This window comes from Eptatretus burgeri, chromosome 13 (assembly GCF_056783735.1).
Source record: "Eptatretus burgeri isolate ZD-2024b chromosome 13, Ebu_testis_v1, whole genome shotgun sequence".
Classification (NCBI taxonomy): Eukaryota; Metazoa; Chordata; class Myxini; order Myxiniformes; family Myxinidae; genus Eptatretus; species Eptatretus burgeri.
Genome location: NC_140973.1, coordinates 83,919,629 through 83,947,176, shown reverse-complemented (window position 1 = coordinate 83,947,176; position 27,548 = coordinate 83,919,629). Strand labels below are relative to the sequence as shown.

The following is a 27,548-nucleotide window of genomic DNA, read 5'->3' as shown; positions in this document are numbered from 1 at the left end:
TAAACACACGCATAGCGCATGCACAGAAGGCCTCATTTAGCATTTGTATGCCATTTTGAAAGTTCTGTATTCCATGGTATTTCCAACACACACAAGAGCAAATAACCCCCTCTTCAAGTTGAAGGCCTGTTTCCCCATAAGGACCAAGTGCAACATTTAATGAATGTCACTTTTAAATACAAAGTACCTGTGCAATTATCATACACCAGCCTTCATCGCCTCACAGTGTCCTCTATCCCAAAAAATGTCTGCTCTGAGTCTGGGATGTTGGTGGTTCAAACTCCAGCCAAGTCATACCAAAAACTTCTTCCTTGCTTGAAGATTAGCATTTTAAAAGGATAAAGCACGGACAAACAACCACAAGTTGGTAATAAAACCACAGGCTTTTATCAGACGAATGGCCACCACCTGCGTCAAAGTTCCTTTGAAGGCAGGCAACGAACAACTCGTATTATAATCTAAAAATTGGTATCATTCTTTTTTTATTTCAACAATAAAAGTTCATCTTTTTCACTTTTCTGGGCATATTCAAGTCATTTTCAGTGACTGGACGCAATGCATCCAAAAAGCCTCCATCTTAGTCTCAGTCGCACCAGCGTTCTGTTAAAGCTCTGCTTGGTGATATGGCTATAAATCAATTTCTTTCCTGTTATGTTTTCGAATTAAAAAAAAATTTGAATTCGCTATATATTGGGAAATCATTTGATACATTCAAAGTGACTGTTTAGTCTGGGAATGTAAACATGTTTTTCACTGTCCTGTTCAGTCACCTCAGTCCAAAACAGCGTTAACTGAAAACCTATCCATGGAGGTGAAGGATTTCCTTGCAGAGTTTCACAAATAAAAAACACAATCGACAGAGTTAATTCCATTCAGACCGGTGTACATTAGAGTGCTGCACAGATCCCGGGTTCCGTAGTGATCGAGTGTGACAAGGATTGTCTGCAGCATTATTTCATGCTGTATCAAGTACTGGAATATGGTTAAAACAAGACAAGCTATCAATGTGCTGAGCTACCTCAATGCACCTTAACATTACTTTTTTGGTTGAGCCTTGGCCAAGCCACTTACAGACACGGAGGCCTCACTTGCTCTATGTGAAAAAAGCAAACAAAGGTTGAGTGGCTCTTTTCCCCAAGACACGTCTCTTGGATATTGCCAATGGATATATATATATATATATATATATATATATATATATATATATATATATATATATATATATATATATATATATATATATATATATATATATATATATATATATATATATATATATATATATATATATATATATATATATATATATAGATCATGCCCCAAAAGTAGATGGAAAAATTAAACCTTGACTTCCATGGCAAGTGTATTGCTTTTGAATCAACTGTATTATGAATCATTGTCTCTAATTTCTCCTTGAAGGAGGCACAAACACAAATTACATGTGTCAGAATGAGGATGAGAAAGAAAAGATTACCTTTTCTAACAGGTAGCCAATGACCAAAAATCCCTTGCTTGCCAACATCTGCTCTTGCATTGCCACAGAGCTCTTCAACAGATCCAAGAGGAAGGCCAGAAGCGTACCGCTGAAGAATGTCAAATGGACAGGAATAAAGTCAGAGAAATAGTTTAATGGAAACATATAATGAGAACAAAGCACTGAGCACCATATTTTCCAGTACTCACAAAGTCATCATTTTAACACAGGTATTATCAAACCACCTGAGAGCATATAACGTTTGTGTGAAAGTGTCAGTTCAATGCATGCAATTCAAAACTGCATCAATCATACTACAAAGTGAAGTGGGAAAACCTTCCAAGAAGTAAATGTTGATTGATTTTTATAAGGTTTCATACAAAATTATAACCGCTGAAGCTGTAGGCTCGACTAGTTTCAAGTAAGAGTGACAAAGTTCAAAGAAATTTCAACAATTTATTTTTTTACAAAGCATTACCAGAAATATACTTTTGTCTGTTTTTCACTGGAGAGAAATAGGATAGGCCAGGCTGGGGAAATGGCTCCACCGAACTCAGTTCGGCCTGAAGTTGTTTTTCCTTAATTACATAACAAAATCACCACCTTTTCACTGGCGTCCAGAAAAAAAAAACTTCATATTAATATTAATCAATGCAGATTTGTGGATAAAGATTGACACTTCACAAAAGGAAAAAAACAATTAATATTTCTTTCCTTTTAAGAAAAGAAAAATAATCTCTGCTTTCAGGAGACAGAACAACAGCACTTTCACCATGGCTCAAACTCATCCAACCATCCTGACCGATCAATCTTACAGACTGTCTTCTCTCACACAAATGGCCGATCCGAAGCGATTCCACCCAAGAGATATTAAAATAAAGGGATAATTATTCACTCGCATGGATGTGGGCCCAGCTGGGTCGAAAATGATATTGCAGTTAGGCCAAGGTCACATTTGCTCTACGGCTAGGATACGGCAGCTGTACGCCCTCTGAATTGACAGAAACGTGTGGCGGCCGTAGAGAAACTGAGGTGGCCTCAGAGAGGCCCTACGCCGTTTGGCTATATTTTACAGGCCGTAGGGTCGCCGTAGAATTATAGTGTGGAGTTATAACTTTTTTTTCATTTCTACGTTCGCCATAGCAATTCGACAAGCCAAGCTATGACGTAGATGTGTTCCACGTCGACCGTACGTAGGGCGTACGGTGGGCTTGCATTATTCGTGCAGCTGCCGTAAGCTCTTCTCAATGAAAAATGAATTTTCCCAACCTCCAAAAAATTACGGCGGCCGCACTATTTCCATGGTCGCCGTACGGTGGCCTTGCGGTCTGTGTGACTACCTGCGGGCAACGCAGGGTCGATGCACGGTTCCCCTACGCCCGCCGTGCACCTACGTACGGCCTCCGTGGCAGTCTGCATCGACCATGCATCCACCGGGCGCTACCGCTAGAGATCGGAGTATAGGTGTTTGCCTATACACAGTGGCGCCCCCAGAATCCCAATTTAATTCGTTCCAGGAGGCTGTTCGGATTGCAAAAAGTTCGGATTCAAAAAATATTTTCCCAATAAAAAATAATGGAGTGAATTAATCCGTTCGTGGACCCAAAGAAAACCCACTTTCAAGACACTTTAAACTGAAATTCTGCATGTTTAAGGTAAAATAGGATGAGTAAATGACCTTCAGTGGTGGTGTATTGTATGTAAACTGGTACAATCACCACATCCAAAGGTCCACACAGGCTCGAGCTCCGTCCTGGGTTTTGATCGCTTGCGCACTCTGCGAGCGCTGCTCCCAGGGCAGCTCATCAAACATGATGCCCGCAGAACCAGAATCACTTTCATCAAACGCATCGGGCTGACGTAATCATGGATATTCCAAATTACAACTGGTTTTGCTGTGAAATTCAATCCTTGCCCGACAGTTCGTCACAGCACGTGATCGGATTGCGTTTTTTGTTATTAATTAAAACACAAGATGATTAAAAAAACAAACATCACAAATGAAGGTGAAAACACGAGGTAAGGCCTAAGTCACATTTGGCTCGGCAGCTGGAGGGTCTACAAAATGTACGGGCACAAGCAATTATAAAGCGGCCGCAGTATTTCCACGGTCACATAATGTAGTAGTCACATATGTTTTTATTTTTCGGGTAGATGCATGGGGTATTTATAAATTGTGGACACCGAAAACGTGGGGGTGCCGTACGGTCTTTGATTTGATGTCGCACGGTGACCTTAGGGCGTCGCTGCGGCGGCCATAGAATTTTCAAGGCAGATGCAAGGTGACCGCAAGGTGCCCGCAAGGCGACCGCAGGGGGACCCCAAGCCGAACGTGCGGCCAGACGGATGGTAACGAATGGCTGAATTTTATTTATTTATTTATTTTTACCAGTTCTTTTGTTTCGGCTTGTCGAATTTCTACGGCGAACGTAGAAATGAAAAAAGTTATAACTCCGCGTTATAATTCCACGTCGACCTTACGGCCTGTAAAATATAGCCTAATGGCGTAGGGCCACCCTGAGGCCACCTCAGTTTCTCTGCAGCCGCCGCACGTTTCTGTCAATTCAGAGGGCGTACGGCCGCCGTATCCTCGCCATAGAGCAAATGTGACTGAGGCCTAAAGTATCGATCGACACACGAGAGATGCTTTCACGAGTACTTCCACCGACGAACTGAATGAACAAAGCACGAAGATGCGGGTCGAACAGGTGGGGGAGACACGTGAATAAACATGAATGTATTAGGTTTTTAGGGCAAAGTTTTCTCGAAAAAATTGTTCGGATTCCAATTTGTTCAAACAATGGGGCGTTCGGATTCTGGGAGCACCACGGTATATTATAGTTATAGTATATTCAGTTATATATACTGGTATATTTTTATTTCAGTAAAAAAAGAACTGGTATATATACCCACTCGTTACCGTCCATCTGGCTGCACGTTCGCCTTAGGGCCACCCTGCGGTCCCCCTGCGGTCGCCTTGCGGGCACCTTGCATCTGCCTTGAAAATTATATGGCCGCCGCAGCGACGCCCTCAGGTCACCGTGCGACATCAAATCAAAGACCGTACGGCACTCCCACGTTTTCGGTCTCCAACGATTTCTATATACGCCGTGCGGCTCCCCAAAAAATTAAAACATATGTGACTGCTACATTATGTGACCGTGGAAATACTGCGGCCGCCGTATAATTGCTAGTGGCCGCAGATTTTGGAGACCCCACGGCCGCCGTGGAAAATGTGACCTCGGCCTTACAGGAGTATTATTACCTCCACCACCGAACGTGAAGGAGTTTATGTTTTCACCCCTTTCTGTATGTTTGTCTGTTTGTTTGTGTACATGATATCTCAAAAAGTTGTGGACGGATCCGGATGAAATTCTTTGGACAGGTTCGGTGTGTGACAAGGACGAACTGATTAGATTTTTGGTGAAGATCCGGATCACGATCCGACGACTGCAATTTTTAAGTGATTCTTCAACATTGAGAGATGTAGCATGATATCTCAAAAAAGTTGTGGACAGATGTGGATGAACCTCGGTGGACAGGTTGAGTGTTTGACAAGAACGAACTGAATATATTTTGGTGAAGATCCGAATCTGGATCTGGATATGAGAATTATTTGATTTTAAATTGATTCTTCACCATTGAGAGATAGGGCCAAAAACTATACTGTACTAAAAGCATGATATTTCAAAAATGTATTGGGCCTGATGTGTTCTCGTGGATCAGGCATTACGTGGCGGAGGTATGCGCTCCACCAAGTGCCCTTCTAATTATTTAGTGTTGAGGAGACAAGTGTTTCACATCCAATTTATTTGTCTTAAAATATATGCCAAATGAAGATGTACAGTACATCTGAAGGTAAAGGTTTCAATCCAACAATAATGTGGCTTTCATCAGTGACAAATCAAAATCAACAAGAGGGAGAATTGCTTTACAATACATGGCCCCGACTAGTCCCAATGAATGATCAAAAAAAAAAAATTGTTTGCGTTTAACACACGCTCTAACTTATACAGGAACAGAAATTAATAGAAGAAGAAGAAACACTAACCCATCATGGTTTGTTCATTTTTAGGCTTTGCCTATTTCATATTAAAAATAACCTAATGTCCATCCATGAAGAAAAAACATGTGTATGGCTTATGTGCATGTAAAAATACATGGTGGTTATATACCTGGGATCATTCCAATTGCACTAGGCCATGGACTACATCCCAGGCCTGAGGCTGCTGATCTATACTGCTTCATGCAATGGTGGTGCATCATTTTATTGGGGTGGAGTCAGGCCAGCTGTCTAGCAAATGGGTGTAAAGCAGTGGGGTGGAGTCAGGTCAGCTGAACACCGATCCATGTATAGTATGTGATAGTTTCAAAGTTTAAAAAGCAATAACTGTGAAAAATTAACGAAAGTCCTGAAACCCGAACTTGTTCTGCAACTTCTCATAATAAAGCCATGCACTAAGTTTCAGTTGTATATGTTAAAGGGTATGGGGAAAAAAGTCTGAAAACCCCCAGATGGGACGAATGGATGGAGAGACAGACAGACGGACAGACAAAAGGACAGCAAACCTGCAATCCTCTCTGATGAAACTAGAACAGGACTAATAAAAGGACTGTCTCTATATCTGTTGGCATTTCATCTCCCCTCTCTCAATGCTTTGTTCATAGTCAACAAACTCCATTTGTATAATTAACAATGTCTTGCATACAATCATGCTTAAGGCATCTATATGTACTTGAAACTGCTCCATTTCTTTCACGCCTTTAAAAAGTTTTGCTTTCTCAAGCATTTGCCATGCAGGATGACATCAATGCATTCCAGTGGATGGTTTTTCCAGCACCGGGGATTGTTATTAATCCAAGCCCCCCTGTCCTGTTGGTTCATGAAAAAATATTTTCACGAAAAAAATAAGTGACCACTATATTCGTTATTGTTGTGTGTCTGCCTGTCTGCCTGTCTGCCTGTCTGCCTGTCTGCCTGTCTGCCTGTCTGTCTGCCTGTCTGCCTGTCTGCCTGTCTGCCTGTCTGCCTGTCTGCCTGTCTGTCTGTCTGTCTGTCTGTCTGTCTGTCTGTCTGTCTGTGTCTGTCCAGAGCATAGCTCCGTGGGTTTTGATCCGATCCTGACAAAATTTTGGTGGGAGGTTTATATCATGATCTGGTTGTGTTTTCCTGAAAATGGGCGTGGTACACCCATTATGGGTGGAGCCACACCCAAAAAACATGTGTTTTTAGGGGGTTTTTAGGATTTCAATTTGTTTTTTTGTTTGTTTTAGGATTTCAATGTTTTTAGGATTTCAATTTGTTTTAGGATTTCAATGTTTTTAGGATTTCAATTTGCATCTTCTCCTAGGGGGTTTGTCGAATATGACAGGGGTTTCGGTATTTCGTTAGCCCAATGGCACCTGCATAGCCCCACGGAGCTCGATTTTTCATTTTCATCCCAAGGTCAAGGTAACAAGGTCACAAACTAAGAAAATTGCGAATTTTGACGTAAAAAAATTTCTTCTCCGAGGGGTTTGTCGAATCTGGCAGGGGTTTCAGTATTTGGTTAGCCCAATGGCACCTGCATAGCCCCACAGAGCTCGATTTTTCATTTTCATCCCAAGGTCAAGGCCACAAGGTCACGAACTTAGAAAATTGCAAATTGTGTTTTTAGGGGGTAGCCGATTTCAATTTGCATCTTCTCCTCGGGGGTTTGTCGAATCTGGCAGGGGTTTCAGTAGTTGGTTAGCCCAATGGCACCTGCATAGCCCCACGGACCTCGATTTTTCATTTTCGTCCCAAGGTCAAGGTCACAAGGTCACGAACTTAGAAAATTGCGATTTTGACATAAAAAATCCATCTTCTCTGAGGGGTTTTTCGAATCTGGCAGTGGTTTCGGTATTTGGTTAGCCCAATGGCACCTACATAGCCCCACGGAGCTCGATTTTTCATTTTCATCCCAAGGTCAAGGTCAAGGTTACAAGGTCACAAACTTAGAAAATTTCGAATTTTGACATAAAAATCATACGACCGCCCAAACTTTGAGAGCTCGGATGACAATATTTTTTATGCATAATCTTGAGGTCATTCCCCACCTAAAGTCTTGAAAGCATTTTGCTCCATCTCGAACACCTTGCCCGTGGCGCCCCCTTCAAGTTTGTTTTTACGCTGATTTCATCAAAGTATGGATAATCCGATGAGTGCGAAATGCCATATAGCCTATATGACGTTATATTGTTCCTGGAATGTTCCAGAGGAAGTTTTGCACCAAAGGTCATAATCCTTGACCTTTGACCTTTAAAAGTCACAAAGGTCAAATTTTCAAAGTTGTGGGAATCGAGCCGGGTTTTCGACCTTCTTCGACGAACTAACTCCAATAAGCTATAGCACATATCCTGTTTCCTTATTTTAATGTCCACAACATTGTTTTGTGACCTTTAAAGGTTATGCAAAGGTCAAATTTTGAAAGTTGTTGAACGAAACCGGGTTTTTGACATTTTGCAGCAAATAACCTGTCACTCGTACCACATCATGTTGATCATTTTTATAACTTGGTCAAACATTATCACATTGTCTCATCCTTGACTTCTGAAAGATCTACATCGTCAAATACCGCTCGTGGACCATCGTCGTCTTCAAACTTGTCAGAGATTGTTATTATTCTAAGGTCCCCCTGTCATGTCAGAGATTGTTATTGTTCCTCATCTCAAAAATTTAACTAGTAAGGAAATATATTTTCCATTTCGTTGCCATTGTAATGTAAGGCTTTTTCAGGTGGTATGTACTACCTTTTGCATGCACAATGTAGCTAATTTAAAGCAAAGGTATAAAATTTCACCCCCACCCCCCAACCCCACTCAAATTGCTTATGGACAAAATAAACAATTTCCACAGCAATTCCCCAGCACAAAATTTCATTTCATTTGGGGTCTATCCATCCTTAAGATATCATTGGACCAAATAACTTCTTTGCTCTTCAAGGAATCTTCTCCATTTGATTTTTACAGTGAAAGTTCTCTGATGTCCTTCATTGCAAAAGCAGCCGAATTCCCAGACAAATCGTATTTGTTTGAACAGGCAGACAAACTGAGGACATCTGAAGGAATGTTTACGATAAAGCACACGTTGATTAAAATGCTTTCAAATGTATGCATGCATGCACAAACATGTGTACACAAGTACACAAGTACACACACACACACACACACACACACACACACACACACACACACACACACACACACACACACACACACAGTATAAAGTACTACTTAAGTCAGTGGTATTGTGAGATGCCCGGATATTTATGTAAATCTTACTTTATTTGTAAATCTAAATTATATATGTACTATAGTACAAGCACCTTCTACTAAAACCCAGCAGCGCAAGAGTTCCACATTTTTATTTTAAACATAAAGATATCTATAAATAATGAGAAAAACATCTCCAATAAAATTATATTTTTTCTTCTGAAAAATAATGAAATATATCAATGAAATACATTTAAAATAACAAATATATATAAAATATATACAGTGGGGTGCAAAAGTATTTTATAAAAAATTGAATGTCTGAATAATATATGATCGAAATATATAATGTTGTGTCGACTTTTATCTTGATGTCGATATATGATCGAAATCTGTAATCTTGTATCAGCTTTTATCTTGATCTCAATATATTATCTAAATATATAATCTTGTGTCAACTTATATTTTGATCTCAATATATTATCTAAATATATAATCTTGTGTCCACTTTCATCTTGATCTCAATATATTATCTAAATATATAATCGTGTCAACTTTTATCTTGATCTCAATGTATTATCTAAATATATAATCTTGTGCAGACTATTATCTTGATCTCAATATATTATCTAAATATATAATCTTGTGCAGACTATTATCTTGATCTCAATATATGATCTGAATGTATAATCTTGTTCTAAATATATAATCTTGTGCAGACTTTTATCTTAATCTCAATATATGATCGAAACATTACATATACTCTTGTGCAGACTTTTACCTTGATCTCAATATATGATCTGAATGTATAATCTTGTATCAGCTTTTATCTTAATCTATATAAATAAGCTTGTATAAACTTACATCTTCATATACACTAGTAATCGTGTGTAAACTTTTATCTTGATTTCAACCGATGATCTTCATATATACTAGTAATCGTGTGTAAACTTTTATCTTGATCTCAATCGATGATCTAAATCTGAATATATATATATAACCTTGTATAGACTTTTATCTTGATCTCAAGATATGATCTTAATAAATAATGGAGTGTAGACATTAACCTTGATCTCAATATATGTTCAAAATATATAATCTTGTGTTGACTTTTAACTTGATCTCAATATATAATCTAGACATAAAATAAAGTCAGGTCAGGTACGATCTGTGACCTGCTACAGGTACCAAGTAAACCTGTACTAACCTGTTCCATGGTCGGGTTGTCAGCGACTAAACCGTCTCCCCCACCAGGTTTTCTGGTGAGGAGGGGTGTTTGGATATGGACACCCAGCAGGATTAAAAACAAAACCTGTCAAAGGGCGGAGGAACTCCTTGTGAGCCAACGGCCATCCATATCTAGTGCCCAACTGTGTCTGCGGACGTCCTCCTGCAGTTGGGTTACTTCTTATTAGGAGGTTGGTGGCGGGATTTGCACTCCGGCCACCGTAAAACGCTTCATTCCGCAAAACGCAAAAACGCAAAAAAATCTGAAAACCCACTCCGTGGGAGTACCTCCTGTGCAGCTTCCCTTCGCAGGGCAGCTCACCGGATGACAGGATTGGGGCAAAGCCTTCGGGACCCCCAATCTTTGATAGGAGGGAAACCACGGGGTAACATCCCTGGGTCAGATTGCGGGAGAGTGTGTCGGAGTGGTGCTGAGGTGTCGTCCACCAGACTCCGGTCTCCTTGGGTTAACCTGAGGCGGTCCCTTCGGGTGGGTGCCTGGAATGTCCTATCCCTAAGAGAGGATGATCACCTGTCTCTGTTATCATCTGAGCTCAAGCGTTTGGACATCGGCATTGCAGCGAGATAGTGGTGGGTGGTTACACCTACTATTGGTCTGGTCGCTCTGATGGTTACCATACCAAAGGAGTTGCTGTAGCTGTGTCCAATAAGCTGACCCCAATGATAATTGAGGTAACACCGGTCAACGAGCGTATTATGAGATTAAGGATTCGCCACTCCTTAGGTGTCATTTCCCTGGTCTCTATTTATGCTCCGACTGAGGCGAGTGATCTCACCGTGAAGGACACATTCTACGCCACACTCGAGTCTGTGGTTGATCAGTGCCCCAGACGAGATACACTTCTAGTCTTGGGGGATTTCAATGCATCGACTGGAACTGATAGGGATGGTTATGAGGTGTGTGTTGGTCCCCATGGGTCAGGAACTATGAACCAGAATAGCACTAAGTTCCTTGACTTTGCAAGAAGTCATGGACTTAGGGTGGCTGGTTCATGGTTTCAGCGCCCGCAAGCTCATCGCTGGACTTGGTATTCCAACGCTGGCGGTGTGGCAAAGGAGATTGACCATGTCCTCATTGATGGTCGTTGGAGGATGATCCAGAACTGCAGGGTCTACCGGAGTGCTCAGTTCCTCAATACTGACCACAGGCTTGTTGTAGCAACTCTAAAGCTGCACCTTAAATCCTGGAGAATGGTACCATCCCAGCCTAGGCTGGATGTTGCCAAGCTCAGGGATGAGAGAGTAGCTGAGGAGTTTGCGAACAGGCTGAGTGGACACTTGGGGGGTCTGGGTGCTTTGGGGGTCCTGAAGAGTTGTGGAGCACCTTCAAGACCACCGTCCTTGATGTTGCCGGTGGATGCCTTGGAGTTCACCGCAGGGCAAAGAAGAATTTTGTCTCTCAAGGGACACTGGATACCATTGACCAGAGTCGCAGGGCCAGGCTGAATGGCAGAGCTGAGCTGTTCAGGGAGCTGAGGCGTAAAACTGTACGTGCACTGAGGGTGGACAAGGAGGCCTATGTGCGAGGAATCTGTGAGGGGGTAGAGCATCACCTGTGGACAGGTGATGCTCGTCCCGCTTACAGGGGAATTCGCGCATTACGTTCATCCAAGCCCATCCCTCGGAGCACTGCAGTTCGAGCAGAGAGTGGTAGGCTCTTGACAGAGGAGTCTGAAGTGAAGGCCCGCTGGGCCGGTTACTTTGAGCGGTTGTACCAGGCTGATCCCCCAGCTGTCGAGTTGGACGTCAAGGGTGTTGCAATCCCTGTTGCTGACCCTCGAATCAACTGTGGTCCACCATCGCTTGTGGAAACACGGGCTGCGGTGAACCAGTTGAAACGGGGCAAAGCTCCAGGGATCTGTGGCATCCATGCTGAACTTCTCAAGGCTGGTGGAAATGCTGCACTCGTGTCGTTGCATGCAGTTTTGTGCTCTGCCTGGAACACAGGCATCATCCCAATGACTGGAAGAGGGGCCTTGTTGTCCCTCTCTGGAAAGGGAAGGGTGATCGCCAAGACTGCAACAACTACCGAGGGGTGACGCTGCTCTCAGTGCCGGGCAAGGTCTTTGCTCGGATAATTCTTGATAGGGTTCGCCACCATCTGCTTGAGCACCAGCGTCCAGAGCAGTCAGGCTTTACACCAAAGAGGTCAATGATTGACCGTATCCTTGCACTTCGTGTCCTCACCGAACGCAGACGAGAGTTTCGGCAGGGGCTGCTTGCAGCCTATGTTGATCTCTGTAAAGCGTTCCATTCAGTGAATCGGGATGTCCTCTGGAGGATTCTTGGTCTTCGTGGGGTGCCACCGAAACTGATCGATCTGATGTCTGAACTCTACTCTGGTACTGAGAGTGCTGTGAAGTGTGGTGGTACCATCTCTGACTTATTTCCAGTTGTTACTGGAGTTCGTCAGGGATGTGTACTTGCCCCCACACTTTTCAGCACTTGTATGGACTGGATTTTTGGGAGGATGTCGGAGAGAACAAGTTGCGGTGCATCGTTTGGCAATGTCAAGATCTCGGAACTTGATTTTGCAGATGATGCAGTCATCTTTGCGGAGACCTTAGATATCCTTTTGGGGGCCCTCGACGTGCTGAATGAGGAGTCGGAGCCGTTGGGATTACGGATTTCTTGGGTCAAAACTAAGATCCAGGCTTTCGGTGACATCTTGGATGCTGCTGTCCTGTCTGTGTCTGTTTGTGGTGAGGATGTTGAGGTCGTGGATAGATTCACTTACCTTGGCAGTGATATTCATGTCTCCGCAGGTTGTGAGCCGGAGGTCAATAGACGTCTGGGTCGGGCCTGGGGAGTCATGGATTCACTGGATCATGGGGTGTGGCGCTGCCGGTACCTGTGCGGGAGGACGAAAGTCCGAGTCTTCAGGTCCTTGGTACTTCCATTCTTGCTCTATGGGTGCGAGACTTGGACTTTGACCAAGGATCTGAGACAGAGACTTAATTCCTTTGGTACCAGGTCTCTTCGGAGAATCCTTGGCTATCGCTGGTCGGATTTTGTGTCCAACGAGCGGTTGCTGAGAGAGACTCGGATGAGATTTGTTACCTGCATAGTCCGTGAGCGTCAGCTGCGGCTGTATGGACATGTGGCTCGTTTTCCTGACGCTGATCCTGCTCACCAGATTCTCTCAGCGAGGGAGTCTCATGAGCGGAGGAGGCCAGTGGGCCGACCACGTGCCTCATGGTTGCAGCAGGTTGACCATCATCTCAAGGAGATGGGGATGGGCCTGGCATCTGCCTGGGGGATGGCCAGACGGAGGCCCCTGGAGTACCGGCGGAAAGTGGACGCAGCGACGCGCTGTTCTGGCACATGCTCCCATATCTGACCTGACCTGACATAAAATCTTGTATCAAGGCGACCAGGGTTGCGTCAGGAAGGGCATCCGGCGTTAAACATGTGCCAAATCACTATGCGGATCATGCGGATGATTTGCTGTGGCGACCCCTAAAAGGGAGCAGCCAAAAGAAGAAGAAGAACATAAAATCTTGTATCAGCTTTTATCTTGATCTAAATATATAATCTTCCATCAGCTTTCATCTTGATCTCAATATATTATCTTGCATCAGCTTTTATCTTGATCTCAATATATAATCTAAATATATAATCTTGTATCAGCTTTTATTTTTATCTAAATACATAATCTTGTGGCGACTTTCATATTGATCTCAATATATGATCAAAATATATAATCTTGTGCAGACTTTTATCTTGATCTCAATATTTGATCTGAATGTATAATCTTTTAACAGCTTTTATCTTGATGTAAATATAAAACCTTGTGTAGACTTTCATCTTGATCTCAATAGATGATCGAAATATAGAATCCTGGATCAGCTTTTATCTTGATCTAAATAAATAACCTTGTATAAACTTTTATCTTGATCTCAATCGATGATCTAAATCTAAATATATAACCTTGTATAAACTTTTATCTTGATCTCAAGATATGATCTTAATATATTGTTGCGAATTCGCGCCCGCCGGCGTGCGATCGGCCACGTAACTCGAATCGTGACCGCGTCGCCCACCGGACGGAAAATTCAGTCGTGACCCTCCTGGGACTACCGCCAGAAACCAGTCACAGGTGGGGGTTTAACCCCACCCCCACCCAGTCCACAGTCCACCCGCACGAGATAGGGTAAATCGCCGAAAGTCGATATACCTATGGTACTCGCACGGGTAATCTGCCGAGGGATGGTACCACGCCACAGGCCGACTCCGGACATGAACCGCTTAAGCGGTTCGTTCCGTATTACAGGGATAACCGAGCGGAGTTATCGTCGGCCATGACGTTTCCGATTAATTACCAGGATGTTGAAACCCACTACGAATCCCTTACGTGATGCAAGATGAAGATTCAATAAAAGGAAAAGACGAAGCGAAACGGGAAAACAGTTCACACAATGCACATATATTTCACACACACAGATAAGCACGTATTCACAGTCAAGCAAGAAAACACAATAAAAGCAAGCACACAATGCAGATCTACAACCGAATATGACTATTACAACACTTAAACAGTTCTACTTACAGGACATGGTGCCACAGCATCCATACAAAAACCCGAAAAGAAAGTATGGACTTCCTTTGGTGGCCGTCGAGTCCTCCTCCCACGACCGTTAGCGTGGTCGCGCTTGGCCCCGACCTCTCTCACAGCCGGCGAACCCTCTCTGGCACTCCTCCTTCAGACGCGCAGGTCCACCACACAACCGGCGCTGCCGCGTCTCACGTCTGTGCCTCCCTGGACAGGCCGCTCGCCAAGCCGCGAGTGCAGGACCAAGACGACAGGAAGACAAAGACGAAGACGAGGGCCAAGACGACAAAAGACTCAGCAACGAAGACCCAGGCGACAAAGACTCCAAGAGCAAACGAGCGAAGAGGAAGAGGGCGCACCCCGCCCGTGTCCGTCCTTTATGGAGTGGGGCTCCGCCCGTCGCTCCGCCCCGTTCTCGGCTCCACCTCCCCTCGAGGCGTTTCGAGAAGCCTCTCGAAAGGGGGCGTGCCCTCACTCCGACCGCCTCACGCCACGCATCCACCAATCGGGAGCAAGCCACCGCACCCTCCCCTTCACACCAAGCGTGGTGGGGGGATTCAGGTGGAAGCATCAAGCGGGGAAATTAGGCGGGAAAACCACACAAGCGTTGTTGGTTTTTGTTATTGCACGCGCCCGCACGGTGCTCGTTGAATGGCGAGTGGCGAAGATGTGGTGGCGTAGTTGTGGAAGGTGGTGTCGTGCAGTGAATGGCGTGATCATGAGATGTTGGTTGTGGCGATGTTCTTTGTTGTTCTTACACCAAATTAACAATAGCCAAAGAAAAACGGTTAACTGAAGCGTCGCAGCCCGAATGGATCAAATATATTCCCTCTTTCCAACGGTTTGGGCTAACTACACATGAACTTACCGATATATCTCACCTGCGGACCCTTTATGGTGGAATGCGAATTTCCACAACCATAACAATCTAATAGAGTGTCGACTTTAATCTTAATCTCAATATATGATAAAAATATATAATGTTGTGTAACCTTTTATCTTCATCTCAAATTATGATCTAAATATATAATCTTGTACAGACTATTATCTTGATCTCAATATATTATCGAAATGTATCATATTGTGTAGATTATTATTTTGATCTTAATATATGATCTAAATGTATAATCTTGAATCAACTTTTATCTTGATCTCAATGTATGATCTAAATATTAAATCTTGCACAGACTTTTATCTTGATCTCAATGTATGATCTAAATATAAAATCTTGTTTTGACTTTCACTTGATCTCAATATAGTACTGTAGCATAGCAAACCAATTGTTCAAATTTGCATAAAAGCACCAAAATTGGTACACATGTAGAATACATTATTCTACATGTGTACCAATTTTGGTGCTTTTATGCAAATTTGAACAATTGATCTGAAATATCAGACTACGCTGCTGGACTAATTTGTCAAATAAATATGTAACTTTGTGCGCACTTTTAATTTGATCGCAATATTTAATCTAAATATATGATCTTTTTTAAACTTTTATCTTGATCTCAATATATGATCTAAGTATATCATCTTGTCTCAAATTTTATCTTGATCTCAATATATGATCGAAATATATAATGTTGTATCGACTTTTATCTTGATCTCATTCAAAAAAATAATTCAAAAATAACCCAGCTTCAAAATCTATACTAATAAATGTCAGTGTGTGTGTGTGTGTGTGTGTGTGTGTGTGTGTGTGTGTGTGTGTGTGTGTGTGTGTGTGTGTGTGTGTGTGTGTGTGTGTGTGTGTGTGTGTGTGTGTGTGTGTGTGTGTGTGTGTGTGTGTGTGTGTGTCAGTGGGTCTCTTACATAACTCCAAAACCGTAAAACCGAGCAGCCTAAAATTTTGCAGGCACACTAAGAAAACACAAAGGAAGTGCAAGAGTGAAAATTGGGTGTTGGGGTTAATTAAAACACCCCTTCTGAAGCTAATTAACAGCCATATTTAATTATATCCTTCAACAGGTGATCCTTGGCCACCTTGCTCTCTGGGGTCTTTAGGCATTTCCTGGGTAACCTCGCTGGGTTCTGAAGCCACCATGTTTTTTGGCCTGCTCAACCATGCTTCGAGTTGGAATAGGCCACAATGATTTCTTAGTGATAAAGTTTGTTTTTTTTCACTTTCCTCACTCATATTATCGAATGCCTGTTCATCATAGCTATGAATCGCTGTATACATTGCTTTTGTAAGTACCGTAGTTTTCAAATTAGGAGCTTGGGGAATTTCATGCATTATATGAGATGATTCTCCACGATCTACTCTTCCTGACTAATTAAAGTATATCATCGAAATATTATTTCAGTTTTTTAGGATCGGATATCGTCCGGACTAAATAAGTGTCGAAATCTGGAGTGAAATATGATAATTTAAAGAAATTATGAGTCTTAAAAATAAGCCGATATACCTATTCACTTTAAGCAAGCAAGACTATGTACCCTCCTTCTCCATTCATATACAAGAAAATGTGAAATTTCCAAAGCATTAAACTTATCTTTTTCTTCTGTTTGGAGAATAAAATTAAGTACACAAAAAATTTAGGAATGTGCCAAAATTAACCAGCTTCATTGAGCTATATTATTTCATGCATTCACGGTGAGACCTCACGCCCTCTCCCCCAGGGGAACTGCCTATCTATAGCATCTGCCACATCTGTGTCTATATTTTCGGAGGTTTTGTGAGGTGGTCTGCAGGGAATCAAAGCAAATCTGGTGAAAAACGGACGTTTTAAAAAAAGGTCATGACATTTGTGCGGACCACAAACCAATGTGCCAAGTGACACGTCCACAGATGAGCAGGCAAGATGGCAGATGATCTGCAAAGCTTATGTCATAGGCAATTGAACTTTACGATGTCTCCAGGGTTGTTCTGCATTAAGCAGCAACTGTTTTGTAGATAAAGTCAATATTTGAACGAATTCATTTAATTTCATTAACTGCTGCGTGCGTGGTGAAGACCGACTTTACAGTTAAAAGGATTCTACATGATATTCAGCGACAGCCTGGCCAACCGTTCCTCTTCAACCATTTAATTAGAGTGCTTGTATGAGTGCTTGAGCCACTTGCTGATTACCTTACATTCGACAATGGAACCGTGCAACATCCTTCTGAGCGAATCATTCACTCACTGCAGACGCTTTTGCCTGCCGCATCATTCAGAGCGAGTGGTTCGTGCTCCGTCACCCTGAGCGAGTGTTTCATGCTCCATCACCCAGAGTGAGTGGTTTGTGCTCCGTCACCCTGAGCGAGTGGTTCAGGCTCCGTCGACCTGAGCGAGTGGTTCGTGCTCCATCACCCTGAGTGAGTGGTTCATGCTCCGTCATTCTGAGTAAGTTGTGACATAACAGCTGAGTTCTGAGCCGTTTGCCATATTAGTGTGTTTTCCAAATGACTAAGCCAAAAAAAACTTCCACCCATCACATGCAGCTGTTTATAAAGAATAATGCTTGTGAACATCTCTGTGAAATATATCCCTGAAAGATGAAAGTTTCTATAAATGCAACGTTGTTTTTCGGTGAAAGCCACTCAAGGTTTCTGTTTTGTATACAGTACGTACTGTATAGTCGGGAATCACACTGACAACAATCTGCCGATTCCCGAAAAATTGCCAATATCGGCCGTGTGTGTGTGTGTGTGTGTGTGTGTGTGTGTGTGTGTGTGTGTGTGTGTGTGTGTGTGTGTGTGTGTGTGTGTGTGTGTGTGTGTGTGTGTGTGTGTGTGTGTGTGTTCATAAAACAAAACGTATTCTCCCTGCCAAATCCTCTCTTCCTCTCTTCCTCTCTTCCTCTCTCTCTTCCCCCCCCTCTCTCTCTCCCCCTCTCTCTCTCCCCCTCTCTCTCTCTCTCTCTCTCTCTCTCCTCTCTCTCCTCTCTCTCCTCTCTCTCCTCTCTCTCTCTCTCTCTCTCTCTCTCCTCTCTCTCCTCTCCCTCTCTCCCCTCCCCTCTCTCTCTCCCCTCCCCTCTCTCTCTCCCTCCTCTCTCTCTCCCCTCCCCTCTCTCTCTCCCCTCCCCTCTCTCTCTCCCCTCCCTTCTCTCTCTCCCCTCCCTCTCTCTCTCTCCCTCCTCTCTCTCTCTCCCTCCCTCCCTCTCTCTCTCTCCCTCCCCTCCCCTCTCTCTCTCTCCCTCCCCTCCTCTCTCTCTCTCCCCTCCCTCTCTCTCTCTCTCCCCTCCCCTCCCTCTCTCTCTCTCCCCTCCCTCTCTCTCTCCCCTCCCTCCCCTCTCTCTCTCTCTCCCCTCCCTCCCTCTCTCTCTCTCTCCCCTCCCCTCCCTCTCTCTCTCCCCTCCCCTCTCTCTCTCTCCCTCCTCTCTCTCTCCCCTCCCTCTCTCTCTCCCCTCCCTCTCTCTCTCCCCTCCCTCTCTCTCTCCCTCCCTCTCTCTCTCCCCTCCCTCTCTCTCTCCCCTCTCTCTCTCTCCCCTCCCTCTCTCTCTCCCCTCCCTCTCTCTCTCTCTCCTCTCTCTCTCTCCCTCTCTCTCTCTCCCCTCCCTCTCTCTCTCCCTCTCTCTCTCTCCCTCCCTCTCTCTCTCCCCTCCCTCTCTCTCTCCCCTCCCTCTCTCTCTCTCCCTCTCTCTCTCTCCCCTCTCTCTCTCTCTCTCTCTCTCCCCTCTCTCTCTCTCCCCTCCCTCTCTCTCCCCTCCCTCTCTCTCTCCCCTCCCTCTCTCCCCCCCTCTCTCTTTCTCTCTCTATCCCTCACCCCCCTATCTCTCTCTCTATCTCTCCCCCCTCTATCTCTATCTCATCCCTCTATATCTCTATCTCTATCTCACCCCTCTATATCTCTATCTCTATCTCACCCCTCTATATCTCTATCTCTATCTCACCCCTCTATATCTCTATCTCTATCTCACCCCTCTATATCTCTATCTCTATCTCACCCCTCTATATCTCTATCTCTATCTCCCCCCTCTATATCGCTATCTCTCTCTCACCCCTCTATATCTCTATCTCTATCTCACCCTCTATATCTCTATCTCTATCTCACCCCTCTATATCTCTATCTCTATCTCACCCCTCTATATCTCTATCTCTATCTCACCCCTCTATATCTCTATCTCTATCTCTCACCCCTCTATATCTCTATCTCTCACCCCTCTATATCTCTATCTCTCACCCCTCTATATCTCTATCTCTCACCCCTCTATATCTCTATCTCTCACCCCTCTATATCTCTATCTCTCACCCCTCTATATCTCTATCTCTCACCCCTCTATATCTCTATCTCTATCTCTATCTCTCACCCCTCTGTATCTCTGTCTCTCTCCCCTCTATATCTCTATCTCTCACCCCTCTATATCTCTATCTCTCACCCCTCTATCCCTCATCCCTCTATATCTCTATCTCTCACCCCTCTATATCTCTATATCTCTCACCCCTCTATATCTATCACCCCTCTAATGTGTGTCTCTCAATGTTGGGTAGTCGATCGAGTCGGAAAAAAAAATCTCAAAAATAAATAAAATTAATACAATGGCGATTTCGATGTAACTTGGTTGGTAGGTTCATACCATGACCTAGTTGTGTGCAAATGAGAACCATTGCTATGGACACCACCATTGCCTAGCAACGGGATTTTAAATTTTTGAAAAATCATAAAAAAAATTCTTTTTTCGAAAATCAAAAATCGGCCCATGAGCGACTGTGGGCAGTACATTCAGCCATATTTTCAAAAATTTCCAGCCGAATCCTATGAAAACTGTCAGAGAAGATAGACTTTGAATGAACCCTGATCAAAAACAATAAAAAAACAAAGTTCGTTATATCTCAGAGACTGAGTCAGATATACATGAAACTGGTATGGTAGGTTCATGGTATGTCCTGGTTATGTGTGAGAAAGAACCGTTGCTATGGACCCCTCCGTTGCCTAGCAACGGCCGAAAAACCTCTAAATGTGGGGATATTTTAACGAAAAAACAATCTGCAGCATTAACCCTTGAAGCTAGAATCATGAATTTTCTTGTGCTTAATCCTCAGGTCATTCCCCATCGAACGGGCCCATCGCGTCAGGTTATATTGGGTAGTCGACTCCCTATGTCCGCCTACCGGCTTGTCTCTGTTCGGTCCAGTGCTCCGTTAATACAATGGCGATTTCGATGAAACTTGGTTGGTAGGTTCAGACCATGACCTAGTTGTGTGCAAATGAGAAACGTTGCTATGGACACCACCGTTGCCTAGCAATGGGACTTTGAATTTTTTGAAAAATCATAAAAAAATTATTTTTTCGAAAATCAAAAATCGGGCCACGACCGACTGTGGGCAGTACATTCCGCCATATTGTCAAAAATTTCCAGCCGGATCCTATGAAAACTGTCGGAGAAGATAGACTTTGAATGAACCCTGGTCGAAAACAATAAAAAAAACGAAGTTCGTTATATCTCCGAGACTATGAGTCAGATATACATGAAACTGGTATTGTAGGTTCATGGTATGTCCTAGTTATGTGTGAGAAAGAACCGTTGCTATGGACCCCTCCGTTGCCTAGCAACGGCCGAAAAACCTCTAAATGTGGGAGTGTTTTAACGAAAAAACAATCTGCAGCATTAACCCTTGAAGCTAGAATCATGAATTTTCTTGTGCTTAATCCTCAGGTCATTTCCCATCAAATGGGCCCATCGCGTCAGGTTCTATTGGGTAGTTGACTACCCATGTCCGCCTACCGGCTTGTCTGTAAGTGTCTGTGTCTGTGTCTGTCTCTCTCTTTCTCTTCCTTGTTCTACCCCCTCCAAATAAAATGCAGCACCCTCCTCCCACATCTCCCTCTAGCTCTGTCTCTGTCTATGGACATATCCGGACGGTGGTTATGTCGATCGGGTAAGATCAGATCTGTGCTTACTACAGGTATCATGTAAACCTGAACTAACCTCTTTCATGGTCAGGTTGTCAGCGACAAAACAATCTCCCCCACCAGGTTTTCTGTTGAGGAAGGTGTATGGCTATGCACACCCAGCAGGATTAAAAACAAAACCTGTTAAAGGGTGGAGGAGCTGCTTGTGAACCAATGGCCATCCATTTTTCATGGCAAACTGTGTCTGCGGATGTCCTCCTGCAGTTGGGTCACTTTTTTATTAGGAGGTTGGTGGCAGGATTTGCACTCCGGACATCATAACACCCTTCACTCCGCAAAACATACTAAAAGCTAAAATAAATCTGAAAACCCACTCCGTGGGAGTACCTCCTGTGCAACTGCCCTCCACAGGACAGCCAACTGGGTGATGGGATTGGGGCAAAGCCTTTGGGACCCGTGCTCTTCGATGAAAGGAGGAAAACCACGGGGTATCCTTCCCGGGTCAGATTGCGATAGTGTGTGTCGGGGTGGTGCTGAAGTGTCGTCCACCAGACGGTGGTCTCCTTGGGTCCCTTCAGGTGGGTGCCTGGAATGTCCTATCCCAAAGAGAGGATGATCACATGTTTCTGTTATCATCTGAGCTCAAGCCGTTTCGACATCAGTATTGCAGCACTCTCTGAGGTTCGGAGAGCAGATTGCGGTGAGATCAGGGCGGGTGGTTACACCTCCTATTGGTCTGGTCACTCTGCTGGTTACCATGCCCAAGGAGTTGCTGTTGCTGTGTCCATTAAGCCGACTCCAATGATAATTGAGGTAACACCGGTCAATGAGCAAATTATGAGACAAAGGATTCGTCATTCCTTGGGTGTCATTTTCCTGGTCTCTGTACATGCTCCGAATGAGGCGAGTGATCTCATCATGAAGGACGCATTCCATGCCACGCTCGCATCTGTGGTTGATCAGTGCCGCAGGTGAGATACTCTTCCATTCTTGGGGGATTTCAATGCATCAACTGGAACTGATAGGGGTGGCTATGAGACATGTGTTGGTTCCCATGGGTCTCGAACTGTGAACCAGAACAGCACTAAGTTCCTTGACTTTCAAGAAGTCATAGACTTAAGGTGGCTGGTTCATGGTTTCAGTGCCCACAGGGTCATCACTGGACTTGGTATTCCAACGTTGGTGGTGTGGCAAAGGAGATTGACTATGTGCTCTTTGATTGTTGCTGGAGGATTATCCAGAACTGCAGGGTCTACAGGAGTGCTCAGTACCTCAATACTGACCACAGGCTTGTAGAAGCAACTCTGGAGTTGCAGTTTAATTCCGGGAGAATGGTACCATCCCAACCTCGGCTGAATGTTGACAAGCTCAAAGGATGACAGGGTAGCTGAGGAGTTTGCGAACAGACTGAGTGGGGATTTGGGGGGTCTGGGTGCTTTGGGGAATCCTGAAGAGTTGAGGATTGCCTTCAAGACCACCATCCTTGATGTTGCCGGTGGATGTCTTGAAACTCACCAGAGGGCAAAGAAGAATTTTGTCTCTCAAGCGACACTGGATATCATTGATCAATCGCAGAGCCTGGCTGAATAGCAGAGTTGAGCTGTTCAGGGAGCTGAGGCATAAAACTGTATGTGCGCTTATGGTGGACAAACAAGCCTATATACGAGGAATCTTTGAGCGGGTCAAGCATCACCTGTGGTCAAGTGATTCTCGTCCTGCTTACAGTGAATTCACACATTGCGTTTCTCCAAGCCCATCCCTCGGTGTACTGCAGTTAGAGTGGAGAGTGGTGGGCTCTTGAAAGAGGAGTCCGAAGTGAAGGCCCGCTCGGCTGGTTACTTTGAGCGGCTGTACTCGGCTGATCCACCAACAGTTGAGTTGGATGTCAAGAGTGTTACAATCCCTGTTGCTGACCCTCCAATAAACTGTGATCCACCTTTATTTGTGGAAACACAGGCTGTGGTGAACCGGTTGAAATGGGGTAAAGCTCCTGGGATCTGCGGCATCCATGCTGAACTTCCCAAGGCTGGTGGAAATGATGTGCTCGTGTCATTGTATGCAGCTCTGTGTGCTGCCTGGAACACAGGCATTACCCAGCTGACTAGAACAGGGGCCATGACGTGCTGCTCTGGCACATGCTCCCATCCCTGAACTGACATGTTATGTCTAGATGGGATTCGTCTCCAAACGTGTTCGGGCAGGATTTGTCTCCGGACGTGTCTGAGTGTTGTTTTTCTCCAGCCAGCTTGGATTCAGACACGTTGGGTGGTGTTTGTCTCCTGTGCCAAGCAGAACTGCAGACCAACACCGCCCGGACTATGTCTGGACGGGAGTTTGTCACCAGACTTCTCCAGACAGGAGTTTGTCTCCGGACGGGAATTTGTCTCCAGACCGTGTTTATAGTTTGAACGGTAGAAAATGGATTTCAGACATTATTTTGTTTCCATCTTCACTGATATTCTCTCCAGAATCATTTTGATGAAACAGTATGAATCGTAATTAACACTCCACCGCACGTCTACTTTCCCTACCTCTCACCTCAAACTGTCTTCCCATCCCTCACCCCTCCTGGTTCCCCCTCCCTCTTCTCTCCTTTCCACTCCACCTCATCACTCTCCGCACTCTCTCACCCCACCCCTCTCTCCCTCCTTACTTTCGTATTACCATCAGCGAAGCAACGGGTGGTATTTGCTAGTATTAAATAATTATGGTTGGCAGACCATGCGTCTGATGTGGTTCATATTTTAAACATACAGTATATACCCCATGAGTACTAAATCATAATTGTGAAGTTTCACGTCAATCGATGAAGTGGTTCAAGATAAATAATTTTAAGGTTGTCGTTCAATCCAATATGGCTGCCAGACCATGTGACCTATTAATTATCCATGAACACATTGGTATCCCCATGGCTTGGAGAACATGTGTGTGAAGTTTCCACTCAATCTGTTAAGCCACTCTTGAGAAGATTTTTAAAGCTTTTTATGTTCAATCTAATATGGCTGCCAAACTGCATGATCGATGTTGACAGACAATGCTCAAAAATGTTCATACTGATCGAATAAAGTGTTCAACATATCGAATTATGACGTCATTAAGAAGGCACTGATGATGTCATGATTAACGGCACATTCCCCATGGGGGGTACATGACATGAGCCAAGTTTCAATTTTTTCAATGGAGCAGTTTCACAGATACAGAGATCCAAAGTTTTTCCTTTTTTCCAACATGGCTGCCACACCACGTGACCTATGGCATCATAATTATCATGAAACATTCTGCACGAGTAGTCGCTCCCATGGTGGAGATTTAGTGTCAATCGCTCAAGCGGTTGCAGAGAAAATGAATTTAAAAGGGAATAACCCAAAAAATTGTGGCGGAAAGATGATATAGAACTAGAAAGCATCTAAAAATGCAAAGCCTGTCCTTGACTACTTTGTATTCAGACTTCTTCTTTTTCTTCTTCTTCTTCTTCTTCTTCTTCTGAATGCTAAACATGACAAAAATGGCTGAATTTTTTTATGATTTTAGGCAACCTTGATCTTTGACCTTTTGATCTTTTGATATAAAAACAAAACAAAACAATTGGCTTGTAGCTTTTGAATAGTAAACCAAATCAGTGACAATTTGCTAATTCTTAAAATTTCATGTCAAATGGATGAAAATTGACGATTGTATGTGATGCTGACATTTGACCTTCTAACCAAATTATTAATTTGTCTTCTCCATATTCTCATAATAAAGTTACGTTGAAAATTTGATGACAAAGCTCAAATGGGAAATTTGAATTCCAGGTGAATTGGAAGCAAATTGATGATTTTAGGTGACGCTGACCTTTGACCTTTTGACCTTTCAACAAATTTATTTATGCATCTTCTCCATATCCTCAAAATAAAGCTTCAATCCAAAATCACTGCTCACATCCACTCATTTGTTCTTTTTTTCCCCGTCTGTGTAACCAACTTCCATAATCTCTTCAATCTCATTCTTCCCTCCAGGTCTTCAAGACAGCTGTTCACCACCATCTCAAATCATCCCCCATTCAAAGCCATGATCTTTTATACACCCGCTAAATCACCCCCAACCATTACCAAAATGTCACTTCGTATCCAGCTTGTCGACCCCTTGCATTCTCCCCTATCCCACGTCGTTACCTGCATCCCTTGTTTGGCCATCTCCGTCTATTTTCTTCCTCCGCCCTGCTGATGGCATTTTCCTCTTCTCCTCCTGCTGTTCCTTTTATTATGTTGCATCCTGATCCATTTTATGTTATAGTTCATCCAAGAACCTTTACGATTTGCACAAAAAAAGACTACAGTTACCACTTTCCATCTCAGCAACCGAATGGCTAACAACAAGCTCCAGGTTTCCTTTTGCGGCAAACCAGTCAAGAACGTACCATTAGCCAAATACCTTGGAGTCACCCTTGACCGCACCCTCACATTCCACGAACACCTAAAACGGGTCACAGAAAAGTTCAAGACCAGGGTAAACATCATCCAGAAACTCGCGGCACCAACTGGTGATCATGTGCACGCACTCTTTGCACTGCTAGCCTCGCTCTTGCGTCCTCTGCAGCAGAATACTCTTCTGTTTGGGCAAAGAGCAGCCACACAAAACACTTGGACACTGTCCTGAAAACACTGATGTAGATAATCAGTGGTGCACTGAAATAAACATCCATGCAGTGGCTCCCTGTCTAACATCCCATTCCCATGATGTTTGCCGGAAGGTAAGAATGCTGAGAGAGTTTGACTGCATCAAAGCCAACCCAGAGCTTCCAACCCACGAAGACCTGCATAATCGAACAAATATGCGACTCAAGTCACGCAAACCTTTCTGGGGCTCTGTAAATGTTTCGGTGATGTGGGGTTTAAGACAAAGCACAAGTGGCGCAATCTTTGGGCAGACAACATTGCTAACAAATACTTGGTGAGTGATCTGACAGAAGAGCGTCTAGGTTCCGACCCCCCCACAGAAACAGTGGTCTGCGCTCAACAGGACTCTCCATGCAAGGACATCACATCACCTCAACAAAGGGAATTTCAATGACAGCCAAGCATGTGGCTGTGGTCACCCAGAACAGAGTATTCATCAAATTGTGAATGAGTGTCACCGACGGAAATTTGATGAATGATTTATGGCAATTCACTGAACAACACACAGTGCTGTGACTTGGCTGTCCAACTCAGACTTAGATCTGTGAGCTGTAATTTGTTACACACAAGATGAGGTTAGATTAGATCACACATTTCACATGAGCATTGGCAGGTTAAAAGTAACCAGCGAGCAGAACTAAATCAGTGTAAACACACACACAGCGCATTGCTCAAAAGGCCTCATTTAGTATGAATATGTCATTTCAAAAGTCGTGTGTTAGTTGATGAGTTGCATAGAACAATAATTATGACGTTTAAAAGAAGGAAGGTCTATTCCATGGTCGTTGATTGCATATGATCTGCTGACTTCATTTAACTTAATGATGATAATGATTTACCTAAATATTGGGGTGTCTCACAATTTCAAATTACTTAATTACTACTTAAATGGTGGTATTTAAAATACTTAAATAGTACTTCTTCACAGGAAGCCTTGGAATCCCCATAATCAAAGTACTCTCATATCATATCAGCAAATGAACCACATGAACAAAATATTTTCTTGCTGGTACGAGCTTACAGATATCCATTCCCAGAGCACAGGTAAACGCTGTGTAAAGGTGAATTACAAATCACATTTACACCCAACAGCTAGCAGGTGTAATCTCATCATTTTTCCCTTAATCAAGTTCACTGTCGTCACATGAAATGTAAGTTTTGAAACCCAATTCTCCACCGGTTTCTGCAATCTGGTTAAATCCTCACATTTATTTCAGTAATTTTGTTTTTTAAGGACATAAATTATTGTAACGTTAATTCAACATAACATTCATTTACTTTGATTTTAAAGGAGGTTTTCATGGCCAAATGGTTCCTCAAATTCCCTGTTCCAACAGGACATCAAGGCATTTGATCAAATTTACTCTCAGAATCTCAAGCTACAAAATGCATTAAGCTTTAATGAATATAACATGGCATGGTTAACTCATTCTAAAAGGGAGAAATTGTACAAAGGAACAAAACATTGCCTCTGGCAACAAATTCTCACTTGTGAATCGATCGAATGTGAAGATGTGTGCGATTCTCCATGACGAAACATGTGACAAAGCACACCAATATGGTCACAAAATCGCTAATTAAAACCCCTCTACAGTCATGTTCACT

At 43.6% G+C, this 27,548-nt stretch overlaps 1 protein-coding gene across 2 annotated transcripts in view; it reads right to left on the bottom strand.

Annotated features, from left to right (window-relative positions):
• Positions 1-1,320: 1,320 nt before the first annotated feature.
• LOC147014933 (neurobeachin-like) overlaps positions 1,321-27,548 on the bottom strand; it is a 247,027-nt gene continuing 220,799 nt past the window's right edge. For both annotated transcript variants that reach the window (XM_085853430.1, XM_085853431.1), the window contains exon 11: positions 1,321-1,583. In XM_085853430.1, the coding sequence (XP_085709556.1) occupies positions 1,445-1,583 (139 nt within the window). In that variant the 3' untranslated portion in view covers positions 1,321-1,444. The remainder of the gene's footprint in view (positions 1,584-27,548) is intronic.